General features: G+C 47.0%; 1 protein-coding gene across 12 annotated transcripts in view; it reads right to left on the reverse strand.

The window, feature by feature from the left end:
* The window catches only part of dysf (dysferlin, limb girdle muscular dystrophy 2B (autosomal recessive)), a 56,934-nt gene that overhangs the window by 22,113 nt on the left and 10,839 nt on the right, over positions 1–23,982 (reverse strand). For 4 of the 12 annotated variants that reach the window (XM_076973379.1, XM_076973386.1, XM_076973377.1 and 1 more), the window contains exons 5-41: positions 22,457–22,571; positions 21,787–22,001; positions 20,972–21,100; positions 20,787–20,849; positions 20,653–20,703; positions 20,455–20,485; positions 20,160–20,275; positions 19,900–20,026; positions 19,671–19,774; positions 18,801–18,869; positions 18,659–18,702; positions 18,468–18,550; positions 17,437–17,469; positions 17,050–17,165; positions 16,688–16,801; positions 16,405–16,582; positions 16,082–16,206; positions 15,880–15,986; positions 15,596–15,791; positions 15,233–15,379; positions 15,015–15,143; positions 14,658–14,824; positions 14,242–14,356; positions 13,708–13,813; positions 12,751–12,893; positions 11,721–11,891; positions 10,206–10,293; positions 10,040–10,117; positions 6,025–6,206; positions 5,567–5,707; positions 4,070–4,099; positions 3,452–3,487; positions 3,227–3,271; positions 1,752–1,847; positions 1,387–1,548; positions 178–343; positions 12–85 (exon numbers count right to left, since the gene is read on the reverse strand). In XM_076973379.1, the coding sequence (XP_076829494.1) occupies positions 12–85; positions 178–343; positions 1,387–1,548; positions 1,752–1,847; positions 3,227–3,271; positions 3,452–3,487; positions 4,070–4,099; positions 5,567–5,707; positions 6,025–6,206; positions 10,040–10,117; positions 10,206–10,293; positions 11,721–11,891; positions 12,751–12,893; positions 13,708–13,813; positions 14,242–14,356; positions 14,658–14,824; positions 15,015–15,143; positions 15,233–15,379; positions 15,596–15,791; positions 15,880–15,986; positions 16,082–16,206; positions 16,405–16,582; positions 16,688–16,801; positions 17,050–17,165; positions 17,437–17,469; positions 18,468–18,550; positions 18,659–18,702; positions 18,801–18,869; positions 19,671–19,774; positions 19,900–20,026; positions 20,160–20,275; positions 20,455–20,485; positions 20,653–20,703; positions 20,787–20,849; positions 20,972–21,100; positions 21,787–22,001; positions 22,457–22,571 (4,092 nt within the window). Of the gene's footprint in view, positions 1–11; positions 86–177; positions 344–1,386; positions 1,549–1,751; positions 1,848–3,226; positions 3,272–3,451; positions 3,488–4,069; positions 4,100–5,566; positions 5,708–6,024; positions 6,207–10,039; positions 10,118–10,205; positions 10,294–11,720; positions 11,892–12,750; positions 12,894–13,707; positions 13,814–14,241; positions 14,357–14,657; positions 14,825–15,014; positions 15,144–15,232; positions 15,380–15,595; positions 15,792–15,879; positions 15,987–16,081; positions 16,207–16,404; positions 16,583–16,687; positions 16,802–17,049; positions 17,166–17,436; positions 17,470–18,467; positions 18,551–18,658; positions 18,703–18,800; positions 18,870–19,670; positions 19,775–19,899; positions 20,027–20,159; positions 20,279–20,454; positions 20,486–20,652; positions 20,704–20,786; positions 20,850–20,971; positions 21,101–21,786; positions 22,002–22,456; positions 22,572–23,982 lie in introns of all 12 variants that reach the window. The other 8 variants (XM_076973382.1, XM_076973387.1, XM_076973381.1 and 5 more) reach the window with 3 other exon arrangements.

Genomic DNA, 23,982 nt, shown 5'->3' on the forward strand with positions numbered 1-23,982 from the left:
GAAACCCCTACCTGTCCAGGAATGAGAGGTTCTTTGTCATCAATGTCAATTAGGACATCATCCCTCGGCGTGATAGCAACTTCATCTGTAAGGAAGTACAAATCAAATAAACTCATATTATTATTATTATTGTTGTTGATGTTGTTGTTACTATAAATGTCTTTTCGGGGTCCTTACCAGGCTCTTCATCCAGGGACTCTCCCTGCTGGCTCTCTGGAATGCACCGAAAGTCCTCCAGTGATTGGACGCTGCACTGGCCAACCACTGGCTTCCTCCCAAACTGCCGGTTATCGATTACCTTGATCACCAGCGGAGGCATGTACAACTCCTCCCTCGGCAGCCACTAAGGGAAAAGCCAAATGATCGTGTACAGAGGAAGAGGAAGAGTGCAGAGTCCAGCGCTCTGAGCACTGCCGGGGCTGGGACCGGGTGGGCTGGGACCGTAGTGCGTGCCGCACGAGGGTCTCATTTGTTTCACATGCAATCAGAGAAAAGCTCGTCTTGCCACCACCGTGCCCAGCACACACGGTGAGCTGAAGCGTTTCAGGCTTGACATGGGGCCTCTGAACCGGCGAGGAAGCAGCGGTGTTTGCCGGCGTCCCTAGTGTGGTGGTGTTAGGAGCCAAGGCCTATTTAATTACATCATACTCCTTAATAAATACTATATTTTAAGTGATTTGATAAATTAGTAACTCATTGTTTATTTTGTAAATAAAATGGCACAAGGGAGAGCTCATACTTAAACCAGTAATATAAATCTCATAGCATGATATTCTTCCACTGTTAATGACACCCTAGGTTATTCAGCCTGACAGAGAGGTCTGTTACGAGCAGGTAGAGGCCGTGGAGAACAGGGATGTGGGGATAGCACCTTCCGGGCTGCTGAAGTGTTACTGATTGACATGTAAAGCCCGATAAAAATTCATACATTTGTTCACTGATAATTTGTTCACTTATAAGTGAAATTATAGCATTAACATATGTTAACAAACGTAGATGACGATTCAGTTACCATTGATTAGAGATAATTTTTATAACATGTAACTAACGCTTAATGATTTTGTTTGTCTGTTTTTGTATTATAAAATCCCAGGGACATGATTATGTGATGGTTACGTGATGGTTCAGGGCAGAGTTTATTCTCAGTTCACGGGGAACGAAGAACAAACAAACCAACCAACCAAAGCCATGTTGTCCAACGAGAGGATGGCTCTGTTGTGAAACTCCTCCAGCTGAGAGGCAGCTGAGAGGCTGGATAACAGGGAACAGTGCTACTGGAGTCGGTCCCACCCTTTCCCAGAACCGGGGTGTGTGTGTGTGTGTGTGTGTGTGTGTGTGTGAGGGGTGGGTGGGGGTGCACAGCAGGAGCATGAGCCCCCGACGTACCACGTCCATGAAGAGCGTGTTGACCTCGAAGTTGGGGTTCTTCTTAGCATTGCGGATGACGCAGGACTGCACCATGCTGCCCCCACACTCCACCTGCAGGCTGGGGGAGGTCACGCTAGCCAGCTGGAAGCTCTTCAGGTTGCGCAAGCCCCAGGCTAGGATCTACAGGGTCAAAGGTCATTTCAAAACACCCGTTGCCTTTGCGACGGGTAGGTGTGACATCAACACGTTTTTGTAATTCTTCTGTAAACACATGGCAGGTTGTATTTGATCGAACATCGAACATTCATTTGCGAACGGTACAATTACAACATACGTTGTTATTATTACTAGTAGTAGTAGTAATTATTGTGCATCATGCTAACCTCAATAGCAGTGCGCTGTAGGACAGGTTTGATGCCCTGTGGCACCATGTAGACATTAGGCTCTCTCTGAGGAGGGGGGCGGGGCAAGTCCTCTGGCTGCCAATCAGAATGCAAAACAGCGTTTAGAGAAGAAATGTGCCACAGTGGACCTTGACATATATGGCAAATGAAGCCATGACACTTCAACATGCGCTACAGTACGTGACACATGCTGCCTATTTCTTTCGAAAGAAAATCACGGGTTTTCAAAACTAACAAAGAATCATGCACACTATAACAGGAAGAGACAGAGCGACCACTGACACAATTGACTGTCACTGCTGCTGTGTGTGCGTTCACTGATATTCCAAATTGCTCATATCACAGCGTTTGTAACTGGAAGATGAGGTGACGTAACTGCAATGGCTACAACAGCATGAAATGGGTGTGAAATTTGTAAATGGGTGTGAAATAAAACATGTACTTCATGGCCCAAAAAAAGCAGAGGAAATCAAACACAGTTATTTCAAACATAAGCTATAGCTAGCCAAAATGCCACAAAAATGGAACAAGGATTATTAACAGGATCGTTCCCTGAGCTGAACAGGCACCTCTCTTGAATACAAAGGCACATTGTGCACGAGCACGTTCTGTGATATGCCTCAGATGTTTGAGAGTATAATATGCAACGTCTGACTTTTATTAAACCGAATCACAAATTTAAAAGAATGCCTTTTTATTTTTGTGAAAGAAAAGCAGTCCAGAAACAGTTCAATGATTTAAAAAGACTTTTCCCAACAGCATGATAAAAGACCTACACAAAGGCAGCATGTGTAGCACACAGGCCTTAGTTGCAAACATGATGCAAACAACTTTTGCGCATTATAATATTAAACCAAAAATCTGGGGCTCCATAAAACTGGACATGCTGCTCATTTTTGCAATTTCCAAACTGTGCGGAGCTGCCAGCGATACAGTGGTGTGTTTCAGAGGAGCATCCATGAGGCCAGACAGACGTCACTCAGACTTAAGGTTCCTTTAACAAAAGTGAAATCAGCCAAATTACTCTGGGACACGTCAGAGAAGATTGACAAGCGTTGTATATGTCCTCATTTTTAAGGAGGACCATCGTTTAAAGTTTGTTTGTTTGGTTGTATGTTTGCTGTCTGGGAACTTCTAGAGCAGAAATACAGACATCTGTAAAGATGATTCCAGGATATGGGAGTGTAAATTGACTGGTCAGGCATTCTCCACAGCCCAGCATAAAGCATCTAAATCACAGCTCTGTTCGCAGTTAACCACAGTCCCAGGTCAGCATTCAGTCTTGTTGAAGTATTGCATCTTTTTAATTGTCTGGGATTAATACTTTTGGTGCATGATTTGTGCTCTGTTGTAAACTGCATTGTGTTTGAAGTTTGTACGTCTGTGGTGATTTCCTGCAACATGGCTGTGTGTGTGTGTGTGTGTGTGTGTGTGTGTGTGTGTGTGTCTTTTACCCATTGCTCATGTAGACTTTCAGAGAGAACCACTGGAAAAACAAGCTTTAAGACAAAAAATGAGAGAATTTTTTTAAAAAGCAAGAGGAGATGAAAGAGACAAAGTGTATTCAAAACTACAGTAGACAGCAAGTATCGCTTGGTCTTTGTCACAATAATTTAATAAGTAAGCTGGTAATTTATCAATTTTGATCATCAAGGAAATGTAATCTGCATTTTACTTACCTCATCCATGATGTGGGAATGTGGGGGAATATCCCCCTGGAAAAAAGCCAAATAATAATTTAAACTAAAATAATCTGACAATAGACATATAAGTGTGTGTGCGTGTGCGTGTGTGCGTGTGTGGACAAGTACATGGGTGGGCTGGCTAATGCTGTACGCATGGACTCTAATTTAATTTCCCACTGATTGTGCTGCACTAACTGGTGCCAGGTGGGCAGTTCTGGACTGGGTGGGGCCTCTGGCATTCTAGTAACACACTGGCATATCCAATCAGCCTGCCGGCAGCATACACTGCACAGATGCGGCCGTTTGGCTGATCTGAGAGCAGCGATTCTCAGGCAGGCCGTTAAACTGGTCCAAGTGCAATGTTAAGCCAGTTAAACTTATCCAGGTACAGTGATGTTTCTACCACTTATAGCAGCTCAGTCTAATTACTGTCATGCTTGGTTTGAAGAACAGTGCACGCCTGTGTCTCAGAACAGAGGAGAACAGAATTCTGTGAGTGTGCATGTGCGCATGTATGCATGTTTATGTGTGTGTGTTTGTGTGTTTGTGTGCACGTGTCTTTGGGTGTGTGTGTTAATCCGTGTACAATGCAGTAAGAAGAACACCACTGACCTCTTGACCAGGGATATGATGAATGGCAGGCTACAAACATGAATATACAGACAGACAGACAGACAGACAGACAGACAGTTGGACAGAGAAAAAAAATCAGTCTCAACATTAAGTGGTGACTTCATGGGACATTATGAAATTAGTCTGTAGCAGCTGGGAATGTGGCCCGTTCACATGTGAACAAGCACTCATCAAAAAGCACACAGTGATCTCCTGGGACCTAGACGCCCTTCGTACAGACAAACACACACACACACACACACGCACGCAAACACACACACACAAACACACACATGCACTCACAAACACACACACATATACACACGCATGCACTCACAAACACACACACACAAACACACACATGCACTCACAAACACACACACACATACATTCACACACACACACACACATGCATGCACTCACACACACACACACACACACACACACACATAATTCCCTAATGTAACACATTTATACTATACAGCTTATTCAGTGTAAAACCACAGCCTACAAACACAGCAAAGCCTACAAAGACTTCATCATCTTAAAGTGATTAAAATCACATCTGTACTTCACGTCTTTACAGTTCAGTCCCTTCCTGAGTGCATGTACCCAGGATCAGTCGGCTCAGAAACGTACGCATGAAGTCGAGAGCAAATGGGTCATGCTGCATTACTGCTGAGGTCTTCTGTGTTTTTCACCATACTCATTAAGATGCAGAATAATCCAGGCAACAGTCGTAAATTGTCAAACATTTATCCAGCGTAAACTACAGCGATCTGTTATTGAAATGGTTCAAGGTGTCGAAATGGGGTGATACAATTCTGAAATACGCTAAAACATTATCCTGCTTTGGATTGGAAGGGAGGATGTGAGAAGGGAGATATTATGGATTATAATGGTAGAGAAAGTCGTGGTATGGGGACCTAAAACAATAATTTTTTTCTACATTTATTTCCCATATCCTATTAGTTCTTGTTTTCATGTATTTTTTGTTGTACAGTGGTATACAAGCTTTCATTTTGTTGTCTTTTCATTTACGTTTTATATTATTCATGCTGTCATTTTGAACAAAGTGTAGCCTTCTGGAGGCAAAATACACCGAAATTAAACTGATGTGCTAATCGCACGTAGAGGCTTAGGAAGTTTCGATAATTCTAACAATGTTTGTGCTAAAGCAAATGGCCCCAAAGAGTGAAGTGGAATTGTGGGAGCTGCAAGGTTGAAGAAGCACCGGCTGTGAGTTGTGGTGGTGGCCCGCCCGGCCGCACGGGTCTAGGTGATGTGTGCGAGAGCGCTTCATCTCTGAGTCCATTTTGTTTTCCAGTGTCTTTGATTCTTATAATTATGCATCTGGTTATGTATGATGTACAACCCACTTGACTATTACCACAACGTCACACTATTTTTCTGAGTCTGAATAGGTATTTATTATTTTGAGGGTGAAGCCATCATCGCTGGATGGTGATGATGATGATGATGATGATATGCCCATACCTTGTCTCTGCGTAAAAGCTCAAACGCAGCAAGCAGCTCCCCGGCGTCCTTCCCACTTTTCCGGATGGGGTACCAGGCTAGGCGGGGAGAGGACACCATAGAGGGCTGGCAGATGCAGCGCCCCAGAAACTCATCTGCCCCCTAAAGGATGGAGGGCGAAGTGCGGAGGTCAGTAACAATCCAATGACAGGGACTAATACGTGCCTGTTCGCTTGATCTGGGAACATTCTGCAGCATCCACTGATGTGAAGCAGACTCTCATCACAGAACATAACAGTCACGCTGTCCAGAACCCTTCAGATGTTCCCCAGATTAGGCACCAATACCAATCATCAACCATCTGTGTTTAGACACACACAGTCGAATTTCTCCCTGAACACTGGAGCTCAGTTTAATGTATTTTAAGGTACTTTTTTAGGTTTTTAGGGTTGTTTCTTCGTTCACAATGTAAAACTCACATAAGTGTCCTGATCATACAGCTCCACTACAACATTAGGAGGACTCTTCTCAGTCACTATGGGATCTCCACATATCTCCACTTCGTAGAAGATAAGTGTCTGGTCCCAGGTAGGGTTGAGGGTGTTCTTCACAGTTACTGTCTTCTGGCTCTGGTGCAGGAAAGAGACAATGGCGTAGGGATCTACAAAGGAAGGTCAGAGGTCAACAATCAGCACTGGAGCACCACTCTTTAGTCAGAAAAAGATAAAGCTGATGGCGCTGGAGAGACTTAAGATGAACCTGTTGGATGTGAGGTAAATGTACAGTACAGCTTAGCTGGATCTTAGTACACGGTAAATTTCAGGGTAAATTATCACTTGCAGTGGAGGCACTTGTAACTACAGCATGCTTATTGTCGGCCAGGTTAAACAGTAGGTGTTAATTTAATACTGCAGATTTCCTTATGTGTGCACTGCAAGACAAATAAAAATGAAAGAAATAGCTTCCAGTGCTAGGATGTCCAACCACAAACGGGCCAGAGCTCTTTGCCAGCAAGTGATTTAGTAGTTAATGAAAGTTTTTACTCAGAGGCTTCCAATGCATCATTGAGTGTAATAAACTTTGTCTCTATTTGATGCTATAATAAGGGTGACAAAGCCAGGAATGCAGGTCCAGCCGCACGACCAAAGAGACGTGGAGATATTCAGAGTTATGGTGCAAGAAAACTGAGCATTTTTAATTTTGGTCATTCTATGCAATGTCTGTACAAGTGCATGCCTGTGTGAGGGCACCGTGTGCGTGTGGCTGTCCGTGGATGTTAGTGCATGTGCGTGTGTGTGTGTGTGTGTGTGTGTGTGTGTGTGTGTGTGTGTGTGTGTGTGTGTGGATGTGAGAGCGTGTGTAGATGAGAGTGTGAGTGTGTGCTTGTCAATGTGCACACATGCATTTGAACACTCTGCCCCTTGAGACAGCCAGAGACTTAAAGTTATATATTCTGAAGGGAGCAAAATGAAACAAAATGACATAAACTGCTAAGGAATGCCTGCAACTGGAGGGACCGTCTCAAAAGTTTATTATTCCAGTCTACGTAAAGCAGCCTCGATGGGATAATTTCACTAGGGAGGGGAACACATAAAAAAAAAACCCAGACCTGCTTTTTCCCAGCCCTGATTAACACACACACACACACACACACACACGCACACACACATACAATCGTCCTTATACCCCTTCCCACAAAATGCACTGGCTCAAATAAACAGGGCTAAATAAGCCGAGTGGAGAGTGCGCCGTTACCCAGGAGTCAATGGGAAATAAATACAGGCAGGGGCTAATCGGGTTGCTGAGAGTAAATAAATTCTCTGCCCCTGGGGATTATGGGAGGGGACAGCATCACGGCGGCCGACGCCCACACGCCTGGCTCAAACACGCAAGACTCTGGAGAGTGCCGCCACACACTTGAGCAGCCGGGAGTAATGGATGGAGGTGGATGGAGGTGGATGGTGGTGGACAGAGATGGATGGAGGAAATGCTGCCATGTTTCGCTCACCAACCATTTGCAGTACTTACACTCTCCATCATGAACGGTAGCATCTGCCTGCACGTTCCCTAAACAGACTGGGGTATTGGCCATGGTGCAGCGCGTAGGGCCTTCTGGGTTAAATTGCACACAACTGGTACATCCTCCTTGGTCTTAACTGAGGCTGTGCCCTATATCCAAGACTGCATACTGCCTCTGAACAGCTCTTTGGCACTGGGGTGTGGACCACTGCCACTGTCACTAAATTAAAAGTGTTGTGAAGCTCCAGTTCCTTTTTCTGGATTTGTGATCCATCTTGCAGTGGGACCCGAGTTCGAAATGTTAATTGCTGTCATCATAACTGAGTGCAGTGAGCTGCCGAAGTGTCAGTCTAGAAGACCTGCATCTGGCCCAGGACTCTCCGCAGCTCCGATTCCCGTCCAGTGGCTGAGCCGGGGTCTAAACCCTGGCTCCATCCTAAACGCCGTGTGCAATCCGTCATACTTTCGCTAGATCCAGCCCGGTTGCTCGGGACAAGTGATTCCAGGCTGGGCTTGATTTATTCCCGCTCCCCAAGGCTACTGAAACAGAGTTACAGTGTGTCCCATGAATCTGACTGACCCCAGAACGATTTGAAGATTTGCACCAGGCCTGCTGATTTATACCGGGCTCATAATTTTCTAAAGGATCTGCCATGTTTTCTCATATGGCCCTGTGGGCTTGAAATTAAGCTTCAAATGTAAAGCCCATCTAACCCAGTTTCCATTATCTCGTCAAAGCCCTGGAAAAAGAGCAGGGTGTCACAGCCCCTTCCACAAACACACGCACCTCACTCTTTTTCTGCTCTCTTTTCTTTTGGTGCCTTTTCTATTTTTAGCTGCTGTGGCTTTTCCAGGCAGAGGAAATTTATGCTGGACATCCGTAATAACCACCGAACGCCACTGAACACCACCGAACACGTGGAGTGCTGATGGTGCTTTAATAGCCCAGACGTTGAGTGAAAAACCGAAGCCTCCCAAGGTTTCTGGGGCTCGATCGCTTAAGTTTATTTGATCCAGACCTGGTGTAGCCTCGCTGTCATTCATGACATCTCCCGAGTTCTTGGACAATATGCCCACAATTCATTTATGAGGGCCATTGTGTAATAACTGGTTGAGCCATATGAAATGGTTTTGACTCGAGTTTTAAAAACAAGCAAAGCATTTGTGAGTTTGAGTGTTTTGTTCTTTTAAGAATGTGATTACATCAGACATGACACCAGTTTGATGAGAAGACACTCGGTGCTCTGCTGAAGCTCAAACACCTCGCGGAACACCTTGACTAGCAATAATCCACAGATTCTTCATCCAGGCATTCTGGCGAAGCAGTAGAAATCTGCCTTTTCTGCGTGCCTTCACCAAGCCTCTTAGACTAAGCATACAAGTCTGTCCTTTGCAGCAAAGGAGCCATCACTCAACTCCCAGATTAAGAGATTACAGTGAAACAGAAGCCCCTGCTCTCACCCACAGCATCTGGAGACTCATTTGTAACACAGACTAGCAGTTTCCACCTGATAAGCGCGGTTTCAGTGTTTATATCAGTATGTGTATCCAGAGAGCTAACCACACTCCCAGCGCCAATTCCCCCTTCTCCACTGCAGACATATGTCACGGCACGCGGGTAATCCCGCCGTCTGAGCGCACGTGTCGGCCCCACGAGCTAAGACACGCGAAGTAGCTGCACTTGCTTTGCTTTCCGTTTCCAGGGCTACAAGGTGCGACAGGCCAAGACGCGGCAGCGAAATGTTTGCACATCAACTGTCCTCATTTAGTCCCCGCCCAGCACTTCACGCCTTGTCTAATGAGCTGCGGTCTGGAACGGCTTCCTAAATGTCACCGTCTACCTAATTGCTGTCGCTCCTCTGATTTATTCCGTTCATTAGCGGACCGTTTGGCCTGACTCAACTTTAGCCCATCCCAGGCTACAGCGAAAGGACAATTCAAAGGGCGACTGCTACCCCGACGCTTGTGCCCACGGCCGTAAATCCGCACTTTCACTCGGGGACGATCGCACACAAAGCGGCTTCCCAGCAACAGCCAAGCATCGTATTTTACCCTTCCTGACGCAAACTCAGCTATGGTTACGCTACTATTATGTCTCCGAAGGCTTCACTTTTATGATTTTGTTATATATAAAACTCTGCTAGTACTCCGAGCAACATTCGTTCTTTTTTCTTTTTTTTCCACAGCAGGTTCATAAAATGTTATTCTGTCTTTCCTGTGTACTACTTTCAATGTGCTTCATATTAGCTTTCCCATGGCGACCAGTCTGTTTGATTCCACTTAAGTGTATATGGTTGGGAAATAGGGACCCTAGTGTGTGTGAAACCTCAGGGACTGGCAACCCAGTCGGGTGCAGTGTGTGGTGTGGCACGGCAGCAAGTGTTCTGGAGTCTGGAGTCATTGGTGGTCAGTTTGGTGGTGAATTCTGACATTTTAAATGCTATGCAGGATTAACATGGTCGAATTTTGACCCACCTGAGAAGCTGTCTTTATCCATGGCCAGAAGGTCTCTAGCCTGATACAGGTAGCAGCGCAAATGGTAGCGTGTGGCACCTGAAGGACAACAGTCCAGTGTTTTGGGTTAACTCTATGCTGTGTTAAAGTACAATGAATCCAATTTGGAAAAATGATGTGTTCTTACTGTCAAAGTAGCAGGAGATGGTGGGACGGTTGACACCAAAGGTTGTTGTAACTGATTTGTCGTCATTTTTGTCGTCGGTCACACTGCTCTGTTGATGAATCAGAAAGAAACAACGACGCTACGGTGAAACTCTGCACCAGTTAGACCGCACCGTGTTCCCAAAACATAAACGCAACGTGAACACTGGCAGATGAACAAGACAAAGGGCAGTGAGCAGATCATTTATCTGGAAACTCCAGCTGAGAGTTTAATACAATAATTCACAAGTCTACATTACTTAAAGTAATTAACCTCTGGAATTGGCCGGGGAAATCCCTAGCATTGAATCTTGCATCATAGTATCAGCGCTCAAAGAGATATTCTAACCATTCACGTCAGGGAACCGGGCTGTTGGTGCAATATAAGAAATGGGATCAGGGCTCAGCAGAGCAATGTGGCATCATTGGCTGTGAGCCCAACTGTCTCTGTGATGACAGACTACCTATATGTCAGAGGAAGCTTGTGTAGACTGCCATGCATGCAGGAGCACTGGGAGATAGGGGGAGGGGGTTACCAGACTGGGGGGGAATGACTAGACTGGGCCTTGGGGGGGGGGGGTTGACTATACTGGGGAGAAATACACAATAGTGAGAACAAGGCAGCTGCGTAGTAAGCAACCAGTTCACCCAGCTCCGGGTCTGACACCAGCCGTGGGTCTGACATCAGCCACGGGTCTGACTCCAGCTGTGGTACAGACACCAGCTGTGGGTCTGACTCCAGCCGTGGGTCTGACACCAGCCGTGGGTCTGACATCAGCCACGGGTCTGACTCCAGCTGTGGGTCTGACTCCAGCTGTGGGTCTGACTCCAGCTGTGGGTCTGACACCAGCCACCACGCCTGGCACAAACCCAGACTCTGCCACCAGCAACAGGTCTGACCCCAGCCGTAGTTCTGACACCAGCCCTGGCTCTGACCTTCAGAGTGGCACTCTCTCTCAAACACGCAAGACTCTGGAGAACACAGCAGAATAAGCCATTAAAACCCCTACCACATGGTCTGGGTGTGGCTATGTATGCAGATATATGGGTGATTGATTTTAATCAGTTGTTTAAGGTAAATGTCACTGCCAGCGGTTGGTATCAAGGTACGGCCAGAATGACAGGCACTCAAGTGCCTCTACACAGAAGGCTTGTCCATGCAGGGGTCAACAGCAGCCGGGCCCCCAGTCCAGAGGGGTCAACAGCCGTGGACCAAGACCAGAGTTTCCCCTTTTCCAGGATCATCCAGGCTAAGATCACAGCCCGTCCCCACACTGGAGAGGAGCTGAGACCACGAGGCCCGGTCAACTCCACTCTGCACCCCTGTTGCTCAGCGCCCCGCAACTCTCGCTCACACACAGCGAGCCCTCACGATCCAGTACCACTAATGACCCGACTTCATCAGAACATCACAGCCTGGCAAACGAGACCCGGTCCTTTCTCGCTGCTGCGTCCCTCTTCGTGTGGTGTGATTTCGGGGCAGGGCGGCCTCGTTTACCAGCGAGCACTCCAGGGCGAAGATGGCGGCCGGGCCGCTCTTCTCCAGCGGCTCCATGCGGCACCTCCAGCGCCGTCGACGGTACGTGTCCGTCTTCCTCTGTTGGAGGCGAAACCTCCAGCCAAACAGGGAGGCGTACTCCCATCCCTCACGCTCCCACTCCTCAGGGCGCTGCGCGAAAGAACACACACACACACACACACACACACACACACACACACACACACACACACACAGTGAGGCCACTGAACCAGCAGCACTGGGATCACAGAAGTTCTTCAGATCAGTGCTGTCAGAGCACCACCATGAGGAGAGATATAACATTTGAGATGAAGGGTGTCCTCTCCTGCTCTCTCTCTCTCTCTCTCTCTCTCATACCTCTTTATCCTTCAAGCGCTGTGTTTCATCTATCATCTCAAACAGGGAGTTAAGCTCAACAATACATCATTATTAACACAAGTCTCCTTATAGCCGTTGCATTTGTGGGTTTCTCAGCATGCAGCCACACAGACCTTCAAAAATAGAATCTTCTTGTCCCTCACATGCACAATATGCATTCGCACACACACGCACATACACATGAATACACACACACAAACACACACACACACTCACACACAGATGATAAACATCAGGCATATTTGTGGTGGAAACCTAAATGTGCATGAGTTTTTTGCCAAGGCAGAATAAGGCTCATGGATTAGAGACATCGATTGATTTCAGATTAGTGTCAGATGGTGTGATTGATTAGGTGTCCTTTCAACCTCCATACACCCCCCCCTCCAGACACGACCCTCCAATCTGCCAGATCCTCCACAGAACTCCAAACCCCCCCCCTCCACACTGACATTTCCCAGAATCTCACTGAAATCCGACAGCAGGAAGGAGCACCGAGAGGCTAGTACAAAGTACTGTCGAAATTAATTCCTCTTTTTTTTTTTATATGGTTCTTAATAGAAAAACAAGGCTAACATTGTATTTGATTGGACGTGACGGCACCATGTGACTAGGCCTGGGCCAATTACGAGACCTTTCTGAGGGCCTCCATTTTTTGCAGGTCTCTGCGTCGCAGACGGATCCAGCGACGTCGGCGGTTGGTGTGGTACATTTTCTCGGCGGGAGCCCAGGACTTGGGCCGGCGGTCGGGAGGGATGGTGATGCCGTACTCCCAGCCTGGACATGGAGAGTCAAGGGGGGACTTTTAATTCAACCAAAGGTAAAAGTCCTTTGAGAGCCATCTCAATTAGTATGTCCTTAAAGGGATATTCTTCTGCAACTTAATCTCGATATTCCCTGGCTGTCTGTAAACCGTAAACAGCTTGTTTTTAGCTGCTTTTGAAAAACGCTCCCAGGAACAAACAGATCACTGCAAATGAGCAGTGTTGTAAATTAACGTAATGTACTTGTATCAAAATTATATCAATTAGAGTTCAGTAGTATGTGCTTGGGAGATAAGGCTTAATATTATCTTAAAATCAGTTAATGGGTGGTTATTAATTAGGTCATAAACACCCTAAAATCGATTAATAAGCAGTTTAAACACATAAATAAAAAGAACAGTGACCTCTGCAATGCTGGGATGATATATTAATATAGGCAAATTGATAGCATGTCCTGGTGGTGCTTTAACGTTTTAACAAATATGTTTTATTGAGTTTTAAAAGTACGTACAGTATGAACATGGGCTGACTGGTCACTGTTACAACTGACACATACATGTTATAAGTGCTTATTCGGGTTTTTTTAAAGTGTTTATATCCTAAATAATAACAATGAAAAAAAGAAATATTGTAAAACTTAAAACCCATTTGTAAAAGTTCTTGGTTCTCTCACTATTCCTACCCTGAGAAATATACCAATGTCTAAAACAACAAACAACACAGGTTCACTGACTAATACTTTGTTTGTTACAAAAATGTCATTTACACAATTTTTATAATATTATGTATAATTTTCTTGTCCTATAAGTTCCAGTGAGGTTCCATACCCTGATCATCTACTGCGCGCTTTAAATCTTCACTCCATTCCACATCTTCCCACACCCAACCTGGAGGGCACTCGATGTCATCCCTGGGCACCGCTTTCTCTCCATTCTGCCCCCCAGTGGACAAACAAAGCAAGACATATCGCAAATATATATGTTTCTGTGTGTGTGTGTGTGTGTGTGTGTGTGTGTGTGTGTGTGTGTGTGTGTGTGTGTGTGTGTGTGTGTGTGTGTTGGTGTGTGTTGGTGTGTGTGTGTGTGTGTGTGTGTGTGTGTGTGTGTGTGTGTGTGTGTGTGTGTGTCTGTGTGTGTGTGTGTGTGTGTGTGTGTGTGTGTTGGTGTGTGTTGGTGTGTGTGTGTGTGTGTGTGTGTGTGTGTGTGTGTGTGTGTGTGTGTGTCTGTGTGTGTGTGTGTGTGTGTGTGTGTGTGTGTGTGTGTGTGTGTGTGTGTGTGTGGTGTGTGTGTGTGTGTGTGTGTGTGTGTGTGTGTGTGTGTGTGTGTGTGTGTGTGTGTGTGTGTGTGTGTGTGTGTACACACCACATCCGTGTAGCCTTCTGTCATGCCGATCCATTGTCCCCCTGGTAAGCGCATCTGGTTCTCAAACACTTCGTCCACGAAGCTCATGTGTCCTGCATCCACATCATACAGCAAACTAGGAGAAATCACAATGTAGGAAAGTCCCTAATGTGGCCAATAAAACCCAATCGGAAGCATGCAGTTAAGAAGAAGCCTGCCCCCAAAAAATAACAATTTAACTGGAACAAACGAAAAAATAACTGTAACGAACATCGCCTCATTTTACGGGCGAGCTCGGTGTAAACTTGAGTGCATACAGACAGACGTCTCTCATCTGTCAGAGGTAAACCAAGATCCTTTTAAGGTAATTATTAATCTTTTCAGAGAGGTTGTGAAGGGGGGTCGTGCTGAGGAAGAGGTCAGTTGATTGGTCTTACGTTTTCTCGGGGCTAACGAACCAGTCTCCAGCCCAGGACCAGCCCGGAGAGGGTTTGAAGCTCTCCTTGGGCAGCTTCACCCTCCCCGTGACGTCACTGAACTTGGGGTACGTGAGGCCCGTCGTGCCCCAGCTCCCCACCAGAGCCAGCTTGGTTTGGTTCTCGTACTGCGGGGAGAGCGAGCAGTCAGAACACGGGGCCACCGAACCAGGGGCTCTACACTGAAGCTAGATTATCTGTCATCGAATAACTCGGCTGTGTACTAATGCCAAAATAAAACAGCGGTAGGTGTTAAATAAAATTTATTCCCAGGACCGTGTGAGTGAAAACCCGTGAAATAAAATAAAAATCGCTCACCGTCTCTGCAAACACGGATAACTTGCCCTCAGAAAACTGGTTGAAGTGCTTAACGTCGGCAGCCAGTCCAAACCACATCTTCACCCTGACCTGTGCTGGGATCTTTGAATTGCCGCCATCCTGAGGGTACTGAGAAATACACCAATCAAAAGATGGTTGAGCTGGGAGCGCTGACATCTGATTGGCTGTCGTGGTGACCACGCAGTAGGCCCACATACCTTCATGAAGAGCGTCTGGAGTTGGCCACAGTGCTTGCCACAGTAGCCCTGTGAGAAGAGTACCTCGTGGGCAGGGATTCTGTGGTAGGCCACCCTCCGGTCCCCCTGAAGCATCCAGATCACTATGTCTGGTATACTGTTCTGGGGCTGAAAGAGAGAGTGAGAGAGAGAGAAAGAGAACGAGAGAGAGAGAGAGAGATACACAGACATTGATAACAGACAAAGTGTAAGAGAAGATAAAATGGAATGAGATAAAATAAGAAGAAAAAACAAGAGAATAAAAAGGAAAAGGCACGTGGGAGGCAGTGCGTCCGGCGTCTGGCCGTTTGGCCGTCTGGCCGCGGTGCCAGTGTAGGCGCTGACCTCCTCGGCGAGGGAGCTCAGTCTCAGGGCCCAGTCCTCCGCCTGCTCCATCACAAAGCTCAGCTCCGTTTCCTGCCCGTGTTTGAGCGTCAGCGCAGCCTGCTGGATCTGCCTCATGTTCACCTCCCTCGCGCGCCTCCTGGCTCGGTCCAGCGGGGTGGAACACGCCCAGTCGTCCAGCCGCGGGAGCTCCTCACTGGAGGGGGGGTCACATGGGTTACGCGCATCGACACCCACGCCGTATTTGACGTGTAATGGGTGGAGGGGGACATTGATGTCCTCACCTGCAGTCCGCGATGACATCTTCGAGCAGCTGCACCACCCTCTCCTCCAGCCTGTCCTGGTCGCCTCCGGCCTGGAGCTCCAACTGCACCAACTTCAGGTTGGATTCCTGAGTCACAGGCGCATCCACACACACACACACCGCATAAGTCTTAAATAAAGGCCCGTCCCTAAAAAGGCGGAGCTAGAGTGGCGGGTCCTCACCAGGCGCTCCACGATGCCGAGCAGCATGTTGAGAGCCTCCGTGCGTGGGCCGATCTCCTCCCACTCTGACGAGAGCACCACCACGGGCTTCACGTTCCCCCAGGGCAGGTAGTAGTAGTGACAACCTTCACTCACACCCAGGCCACAGATCAAGGGTTAGTGATAAACGCAGATCGTGATTGTGAACCAACGTTCTCTATCATTTTTTAACACTTTTTAATGCTTAACACATCATTAACAATATTCAGTGACATTCTCTCCTGCGTCTTAGAACAAAAAACTGTAATTAAAGTCAAAAGCCACCAGGTGGCGCTGTTTCTCACCGTCAAACACAGCACGGCTGTACTGAGTGGTGGAGGGCAGCGGCAAACAGCTGCAGTCGAACCTGTTGCCGTAGTTACCGATGCTGACCTCAAACTGAACGGCATCGTCCACGTCCTGGAGCAGCGTGGCTGAGTAGAAGGCAGCAAACAGCGAGTATTTCCTCTTCCTCATGAACTTCTGCAGGAGAGGACCAGGGGACGCACAGGTCACGTCCCGCACGTGCACCTGAAGACCACGAAGGTCTGAAGGTCATTTATGTGGGGTGAACTTTGAACCTCTCACCTCCACCTGCAGCAGGTCATCAGAGTGTATGTCTTCCACCTTCTGCTCCGCCCGGTCGCACAGCTGCGTGGTGAGCTCCAGCAGCACACGCCCGCGATACGCTACACCTTCACCCTGGACCAACACACACGAGCACTGATGGTTCTTCATTCCTCAATACATCATGTGGGGTGACCACTTAAATAACGTGGCCTCCAGAGGACTTCCGATCACCCCACCAACAGGCACCTCAACAGCCCGAAAACCCAGAGATCCATTCTGCAGCCTTAATGCGAAACATGCCTGCATCATTACAGAGGCTGTCGATAGAGACGTTAATCCGTTGCTCAAAGCGCCATGCTGCTCGAGCAGGTCTGCCTTACCTTGCCAAGGTTGAGGGCCTCGTAGGGGTCAGAGAAGGTGCTGAACTCTCGAGGACTTCCATACATGTTCACATAACACGGTCCAAAAGTAGGCAGGAAACCAAGGGTGTCGTCAACTAAGACGGGAATTGTAAGAGGCAATTGTTTAAGTATTGTTTAAGTAATAAATTAGGATCATACCTCCTGAGATTATAACACATCCTTCCGAAACAGTAAGAAAAATGTTCAAAGCTAAGGCAGAGAATTTAGCTACGGATCTGTAATCACATCTACACCCGCTGCACTAGAAAGGGGCTTGTGGGTGTCATAGATATAAAGGGATCCTTTATATACGATCTGTATTAAATGATTTGTGTCACACAGAAACAGGATGAAAGAGGGACATACTGGTGCTTGGGAGCTTCCTGGGGGGCAAGTCGTCTGAATGCGAAGAGAAATAAAGGATTGTCATGAAGTGCCAAAGCAATGAGGAGATTTAGGGTGGCGTGCTCACGTTGGCGCTAGCTCACGCCGGAACACAGGAGTTAAATCGCCAAACGGTTAGTCAGGCCCGTGCGGCCCAGTAGGGACCGGCGCGAATCTACACCCAGATGTCCACATGAACAATGGGGAACGCCCCCCGGCGGAGCGACGAGAGGCCGGCAGCCAATCACGGCGGCCGATTGCGCTAGCCAGAGCTCGAGAACAAGGAGAAGACCTGAGTGTAGCATCCGGGTGAGAGGCGTTAATGGACGCAAGGGAGCGTTAACTCAAATCCGCATGTTGCGCATGCAGTGATCTTCGTCAGAGACACGGCTAGTGCACAGGGCTACAAGCAAGGGGTGTGGCACCAGAAACAGCAGCAAGCCTCACTACTACACATGCAGTCACTACCACATGAGGTCTCTACTGTGCAGTATTCCACCTCCACCAGTGCAGGTGGCCCACGCGACCGCACAAGAAACCCCCAGTGTATAAACGCTGTGCCAGGAACCAGCACCACACCACAGCATGAGTGAAACAGCACATGTGCATAGACAGAGGTCACGGTAGCAGGGGACGGTGGGGGGGGGCATGCACGGATCACTGCTCATTCGTGCTACCGCCATTGGCCGAAGAGCTCGATTGGTGCAACTCCAAAGTGTCTGTCACAGTTGTTAAAAAAAAAAAAACCACACCCACAAAACGGATTTGGTGTTTTAAGCTTGGGTTACTCCTTTACACCCATTTGCAAAAATCTTGATTAAATGATATACTAATACAGCATTCAGATTTGTAGTTCTTCATATCTGCTATTGCAATTCAGCCGTCAACCTGAAAGACCAATAAGAACGCGAGGAATCGTGTCTGCCGTCGGTCAAGCGCGGTGACACCGGAACGATCCAGAAGGTGCAGTTTTGTGTCATGACGTTCTGCCGCACACCAGGTGGACAGCTCACCTTCCATTTGCCCCCCTGGGGCAGAGATCTTTGACATGCACAGGTGTGTGGTGCCGATGAGGTCGTTGTGGCTGGCCCGGTCCCTGACAGAGATTGGGGAAAAGTGAGATTACAGGAAGCACCTAAATCAGCTCGTGGTAATTACAACTCAGCTGATTTTTCATTTATCTAATATTTCTGGATTGACTAACCAATCCAGAATGCGTATCCTCATCTTCTCACACATTGATGGAAACTGCAGAGAGACACAGGAATGTTGACCAGAAGCGATGGAAACCGTGGCCGTGTGTTGGCCTTCTAACTGCATAAACAGCGTTTTGCGACCGTTCCTACCCGGACTGGGAGCATCAGGCTCTGGTTCCACTGGGGGTTGGCGTTCTTCTCCAGTATCTTACTGCACATCTGTGGATAAGCAAATATTGGGCCTCGACATGAAGCTTCTCAGAAGAACACAGCTCATACGGGAGTCTACTTAGCATTGATATGACATTCACAAGGTGTCATAAAAACGCTGAAGTGTTTGGGTCATCTGTAATTTTAGATATTTCAAAGGGGTTATAACATATGCATATAAGCAGTAGTATGAGAGGGAGATGGAAAAATGCAAAAAATATACATTTAACCAACTCTGTCATGAGAGCGTTTGTTTGTCATTCTGTAACTTGCCTTTTGGGTGTTCATTATTTTTCATAATCCTATTCTTAATGCTTAAATATTTAGTTTGAACGATTACAGCTAATCACAATTAGTGTTGTGAGGAATGTTTAAGTATTATGTGTATACATTTGAGGTTTGAAACAAGTTTGTTTTAGCTTTGGGGGAGGGGGAGTGTCACTATATGGGGCCAGAGAGGAAAAGGTTGAAGATGTCTCCTTTAAGCTGAGAGGTAGGACCTTCTGTTCTGTCAGGGTTTATCAGCTCTGGATCGTCCACCTGCCACAGCCTGACTCATGATTTTGAGCATTTTCATCAGGGCCAAAGCTGGCCAGGCCTGACTGAAACCTCAGCCAGACAGCTGTGCGTGGCTTCAAAGGAGAGGTGAGGCAAGATCTACTGCAACCCCCTGAGCAATTACCCCTGAATATCAGGGAGGGTTTCCCCTCTTAAGCCTGGGAGATGTAGTGAGCAGTGTGTGGACTACCTAACCCTGGCCAGCGGAGCTCTAACATGCTTAGGGATGACAGGTGAAATTCACTGCTGTACCGTTTTGCCAGCAAAGTTGACTTCCACTAATGGATCCACCAGGTTCTTTCTGTTGGAGTCGAAGCCCAGAAAGTGCTTCACGCCATCCATAAAAGCGTCATCCACTGGGCAGGAGACAGGAGAGGAAAAAGCCACAAATGAATGGATATACACATGTACACAACTTTCTATGTACATATACACACCTGCATACACACACACACACACACACACACATGGCAGCACGTACTCTGAGGTAGGTCCTCTGCTCTGTAGACTTTGAGAGTGAAGGTGGCTCCTCTGAGCGTTAGTCCCGCTGGTCTCAGCAAGTTTGCCTCGATATCCTCCTTCTCCTGGACACCCTCCTTCTTATCCACCTAACACATACACACACACACACACACACACACAGCACACGCATACAAACATTTATGAATCCAGTACTGTTTTCCAAAAGCACAGAGGAAGCATGAGAGTGACATTATGATGGAGAAGAGCAGCGTCACTCACCGGGGGCTCGTCGCCCGCAGCCAGAACGACCAGGCTGACCTTCAAATAACCTCTGGCCCCGGCAGAGAGGTCATCGGGATCTGCCAACAGCAGCCACTTCCTGAGGATGGCATGTCCTGCTGGCAGAACAACACCCCACATTACAGCTCCGCTCACACTGCTCACACCGCTCACTCTCCCTTCTGTTTCTACGTGGAGCTTAAAGCTGAAACTTCCAAGCAAAGTGTAGAATTCAAAACACAAGCACACGCTCTGACCAACGGAGCGTCGGCTGCCCCGCCCACGGTGTACTCACGGTGATCGTTATACACGGTGCCCACGTCCAGCTGTGAAAGTCGCAAAACGAGAGAATTACTATCATGTCAGAAAGGCACAGAGTACGTGAATCCCACAGCCCAAAGGTGACAGTCATAGATATATTATGGATTGACAACAGCTCCAACGTTATAGCAATGCCATTGATTGACAAGGAAAGAAAACATGCAAACACCACCTTGAATTCCCCAATGACGGAGTCTGTGCGTAGAGACTTGGAGTCAAATACCTTGAAGAGAAGTAGCAACTATTACTACGGTGTTTTTGGTTAAGTCTGACTAAAGAGCTTAGCGTGATGGCTAGTCTACTTACTGTTATAAATATAGGCTCATCAAAGAGATCTGTGGGTGTCTCAAAGAAGTTCAGAAAGAAAGTCTGGAGCCAAGAGAGAAAGTAAAGGACAGTTCCATTTATTTGTGATTTAATAACTTTTACTTTCAAAGTGGTTTTGACCCGCTACAAGGACACAAAAATTATATTAAGGAAAAAATGTTCACCTCATCAAAAAATGGATTGTTGCCCTTCCTGATACGTGTTCTCTTAGTCTGCCCGCCCACGGTCACCTTGACGACAGGTTTTATGTTAACACCAGGCAGTTGCCTTCCCTCGATGATTCGCACTCGTACCTGAGGGTTGAACAATTTTCATGGATTTAGAGCTGAAGTTCAGTACTTAATCTAAGGTTCCGCGTCTCAATTGGTGTAGAAATGCACACTCTCATAAAACGGTATGTACGGTTCCTCAAAGACTGTAAACGTTAATCCATGTGGTGTCTCGCTGTCGATAAATTAATAAGGATTGTATTTGAATTTGCATAGTAAAATTGTAATCCTTATTTCTGTAAGCCAGTATTTGTCAGTGCCTGTCAGTGGTTTTCACGTGTCAGGTTTCACGTATAGAAGACATATCTGCCTTCTCATTCTGGGAAGGGACGTGTGTTGGGTACAAGATAACAACAAATATGTGCAGCGGAGATTTGCTGTTTCAGGTTACCTTCCAGCAAACACTCAGATCAGCATAGTTATAGAGGAATCCATGACCAGAGCTGCCACAGGGAGGCACTGTTTCTCACTCAGGAATTGTCAGCAATTTCTAAATACAGGCTTAATCAGTCTTGTGAGGGTGAGCTACACACTCCAGACACCTAACATGCCCTTAGAAACATAACAGAAATCTAAAGAATGTGTTAGATGTGACAGGGAACTGCTGGTTTAGACAGCGCTACTTCACAAAATGCTACAATGCTCCGATGGCACTTACAGCTGTGTGCCAGCATACACTGTCAATGAGGGGGTGTGTGGTAGGCACATACCTGCAGGTCCTGGGGTTTGTTGGGAAGTGGCGCTTTATTGTGCTGCTTCTTCTTCTTCAGGCCCTGCTGAAAGGCTGGTGGAGCTCTCTTGGGCGGGGCCAAAGGGGCCCCGGGGTCCTGGATCTGAGGTCCGGGCACCGGTTCTGGTTCCTCGGCAGCCTCCAGGGTAAGCATGCTCTCTGTGTCTCCATCACCCACTGTGTCCATTGAGAAGACTGTATACGCACACACACAGACACACACACACACACACACACACACACGCATGAGAAATCCTTAGCTTTCATAGATTACACCCCACACACACTAGGGGTGGACACATTCTTTCTACAGAGATTTGCCTTCACAGGGAATGTGTAATGACCCTAAACCACCTTTGCTTTCCAGTAGCTACACAACAAAGTGAGATGACTCTTGAGTTCTATGAAGGTATCTTGGCAAATATTTGCACACTGGGCCCCTGTGTCTGGAAGTCTTTGTTCTGTAGCTTTTCCACTAGCGTTCCCAAACATCATAATGCCTTCCAAACATGTTCCCAAACATCATGATGTGTGAATGCCTAGTATTTGCTAGTAGTGTGTGTGTGTGTGTGTGTGTGTGTGTGTGTGTGTGTGTGTGTGTGTGTGTGTGTGTGTGTGTGTGTGTGTGTGTGTGTGTGTGAGCGAGCCACCTGTGACAGTGTCCAGTTCAGGGGGATTATGCTGGACCTCAGGCTGAGGTGGAGGCTGCATGATGGGGGTCATTCCTGGTGGAGGGATGTAGGACACCTGCAGAGTCACAGTGGCCTGGAGGGACACAGACAACAACACAGACCACTCAGAGGAAGATGATAGTACACAGACCACTCAGAGGAAGATGATAGTACACAGACCACACTCAGAGGAAGATGATAGTACACAGACCACTCAGAGGAAGATGATAGTACACCGACCACTCAGAGGAAGATGATAGCACACAGACCACTCAGAGGAAGATGATAGTACACAGACCACTCAGAGGAAGATGATAGCACACAGACCACTCAGAGGAAGATTATATTACACAGACCACTCAGAGGAAGATGATAGTACACAGACCACACTCAGAGGAAGATGATAGTACACAGACCACTCAGAGGAAGATGATAGTACACAGACCACTCAGAGGAAGATTATATTACACAGACCACTCAGAGGAAGATGATATTACACAGACCACACTCAGAGGAAGATGATAGTACACAGACCACTCAGAGGAAGATGATAGTACACAGACCACTCAGAGGAAGATGATATTACACAGACCACACTCAGAGGAAGATGATAGTACACAGACCACTCAGAGGAAGATCATAGTACACAGACCACTCAGAGGAAGATCATAGTACACAGACCACTCAGAGGAAGATGATATTACACAGACCACTCAGAGGAAGATGATAGTACACAGACCACTCAGAGGAAGATGATAGTACACAGGCCACACTCAGAGGAAGATGATAGTACACAGACCACTCAGAGGAAGATGATAGTACACAGACCACACTCAGAGGAAGATGATAGTACACAGACCACTCAGAGGAAGATGATAGTACACAGACCACATTCAGAGGAAGATGATAGTACACAGACCACTCAGAGGAAGATGATAGTACACAGACCACAGTCAGAGGAAGATGATAGTACACAGACCACTCAGAGGAAGAGTCACACTGTAAAGAAGAACCATCCTCTTCTGGGCAAAATCAGTGGACTTTCAATGTGGTTTGCAATTGCAGGATACAGCAGGGGTTCTGTTGTATGATCTATTTATTCCTGCACGGGTCATTATTTGTGAACAATAGATTCACACTTGCAGAAAGGACACTGAGTCATGAGTCACTGAGCAGAGCTGAGTACTGTCTAAGCTTTTCCAGTAGCTGTACCACCTTACAGTCAATACTGGTATCAAACAATACGAGGCATAGAAGACATTGATAAAAGTATTGTTTGATATTGATTGTGAAGATATTGCCGATATTGATCAAATCAGCGTTAGAAATTCAGAGGCGTTTACATTTCAAAATCTAGTGAGACGGATTTATTTCCATATACGTTGGTCATCTTTGTAACGCTCTTCAAAGGAATCAGTACCAGGTAGAGCTCAGAACTGCCGAGTTGGCATCAGATTGGTGGACAGAGTGGTCAGTTGGAGGGGGATACCCACTCGAAACAACAA

Source organism: Brachyhypopomus gauderio, chromosome 14, assembly GCF_052324685.1.
Source record: "Brachyhypopomus gauderio isolate BG-103 chromosome 14, BGAUD_0.2, whole genome shotgun sequence".
NCBI lineage: Eukaryota > Metazoa > Chordata > Actinopteri > Gymnotiformes > Hypopomidae > Brachyhypopomus > Brachyhypopomus gauderio.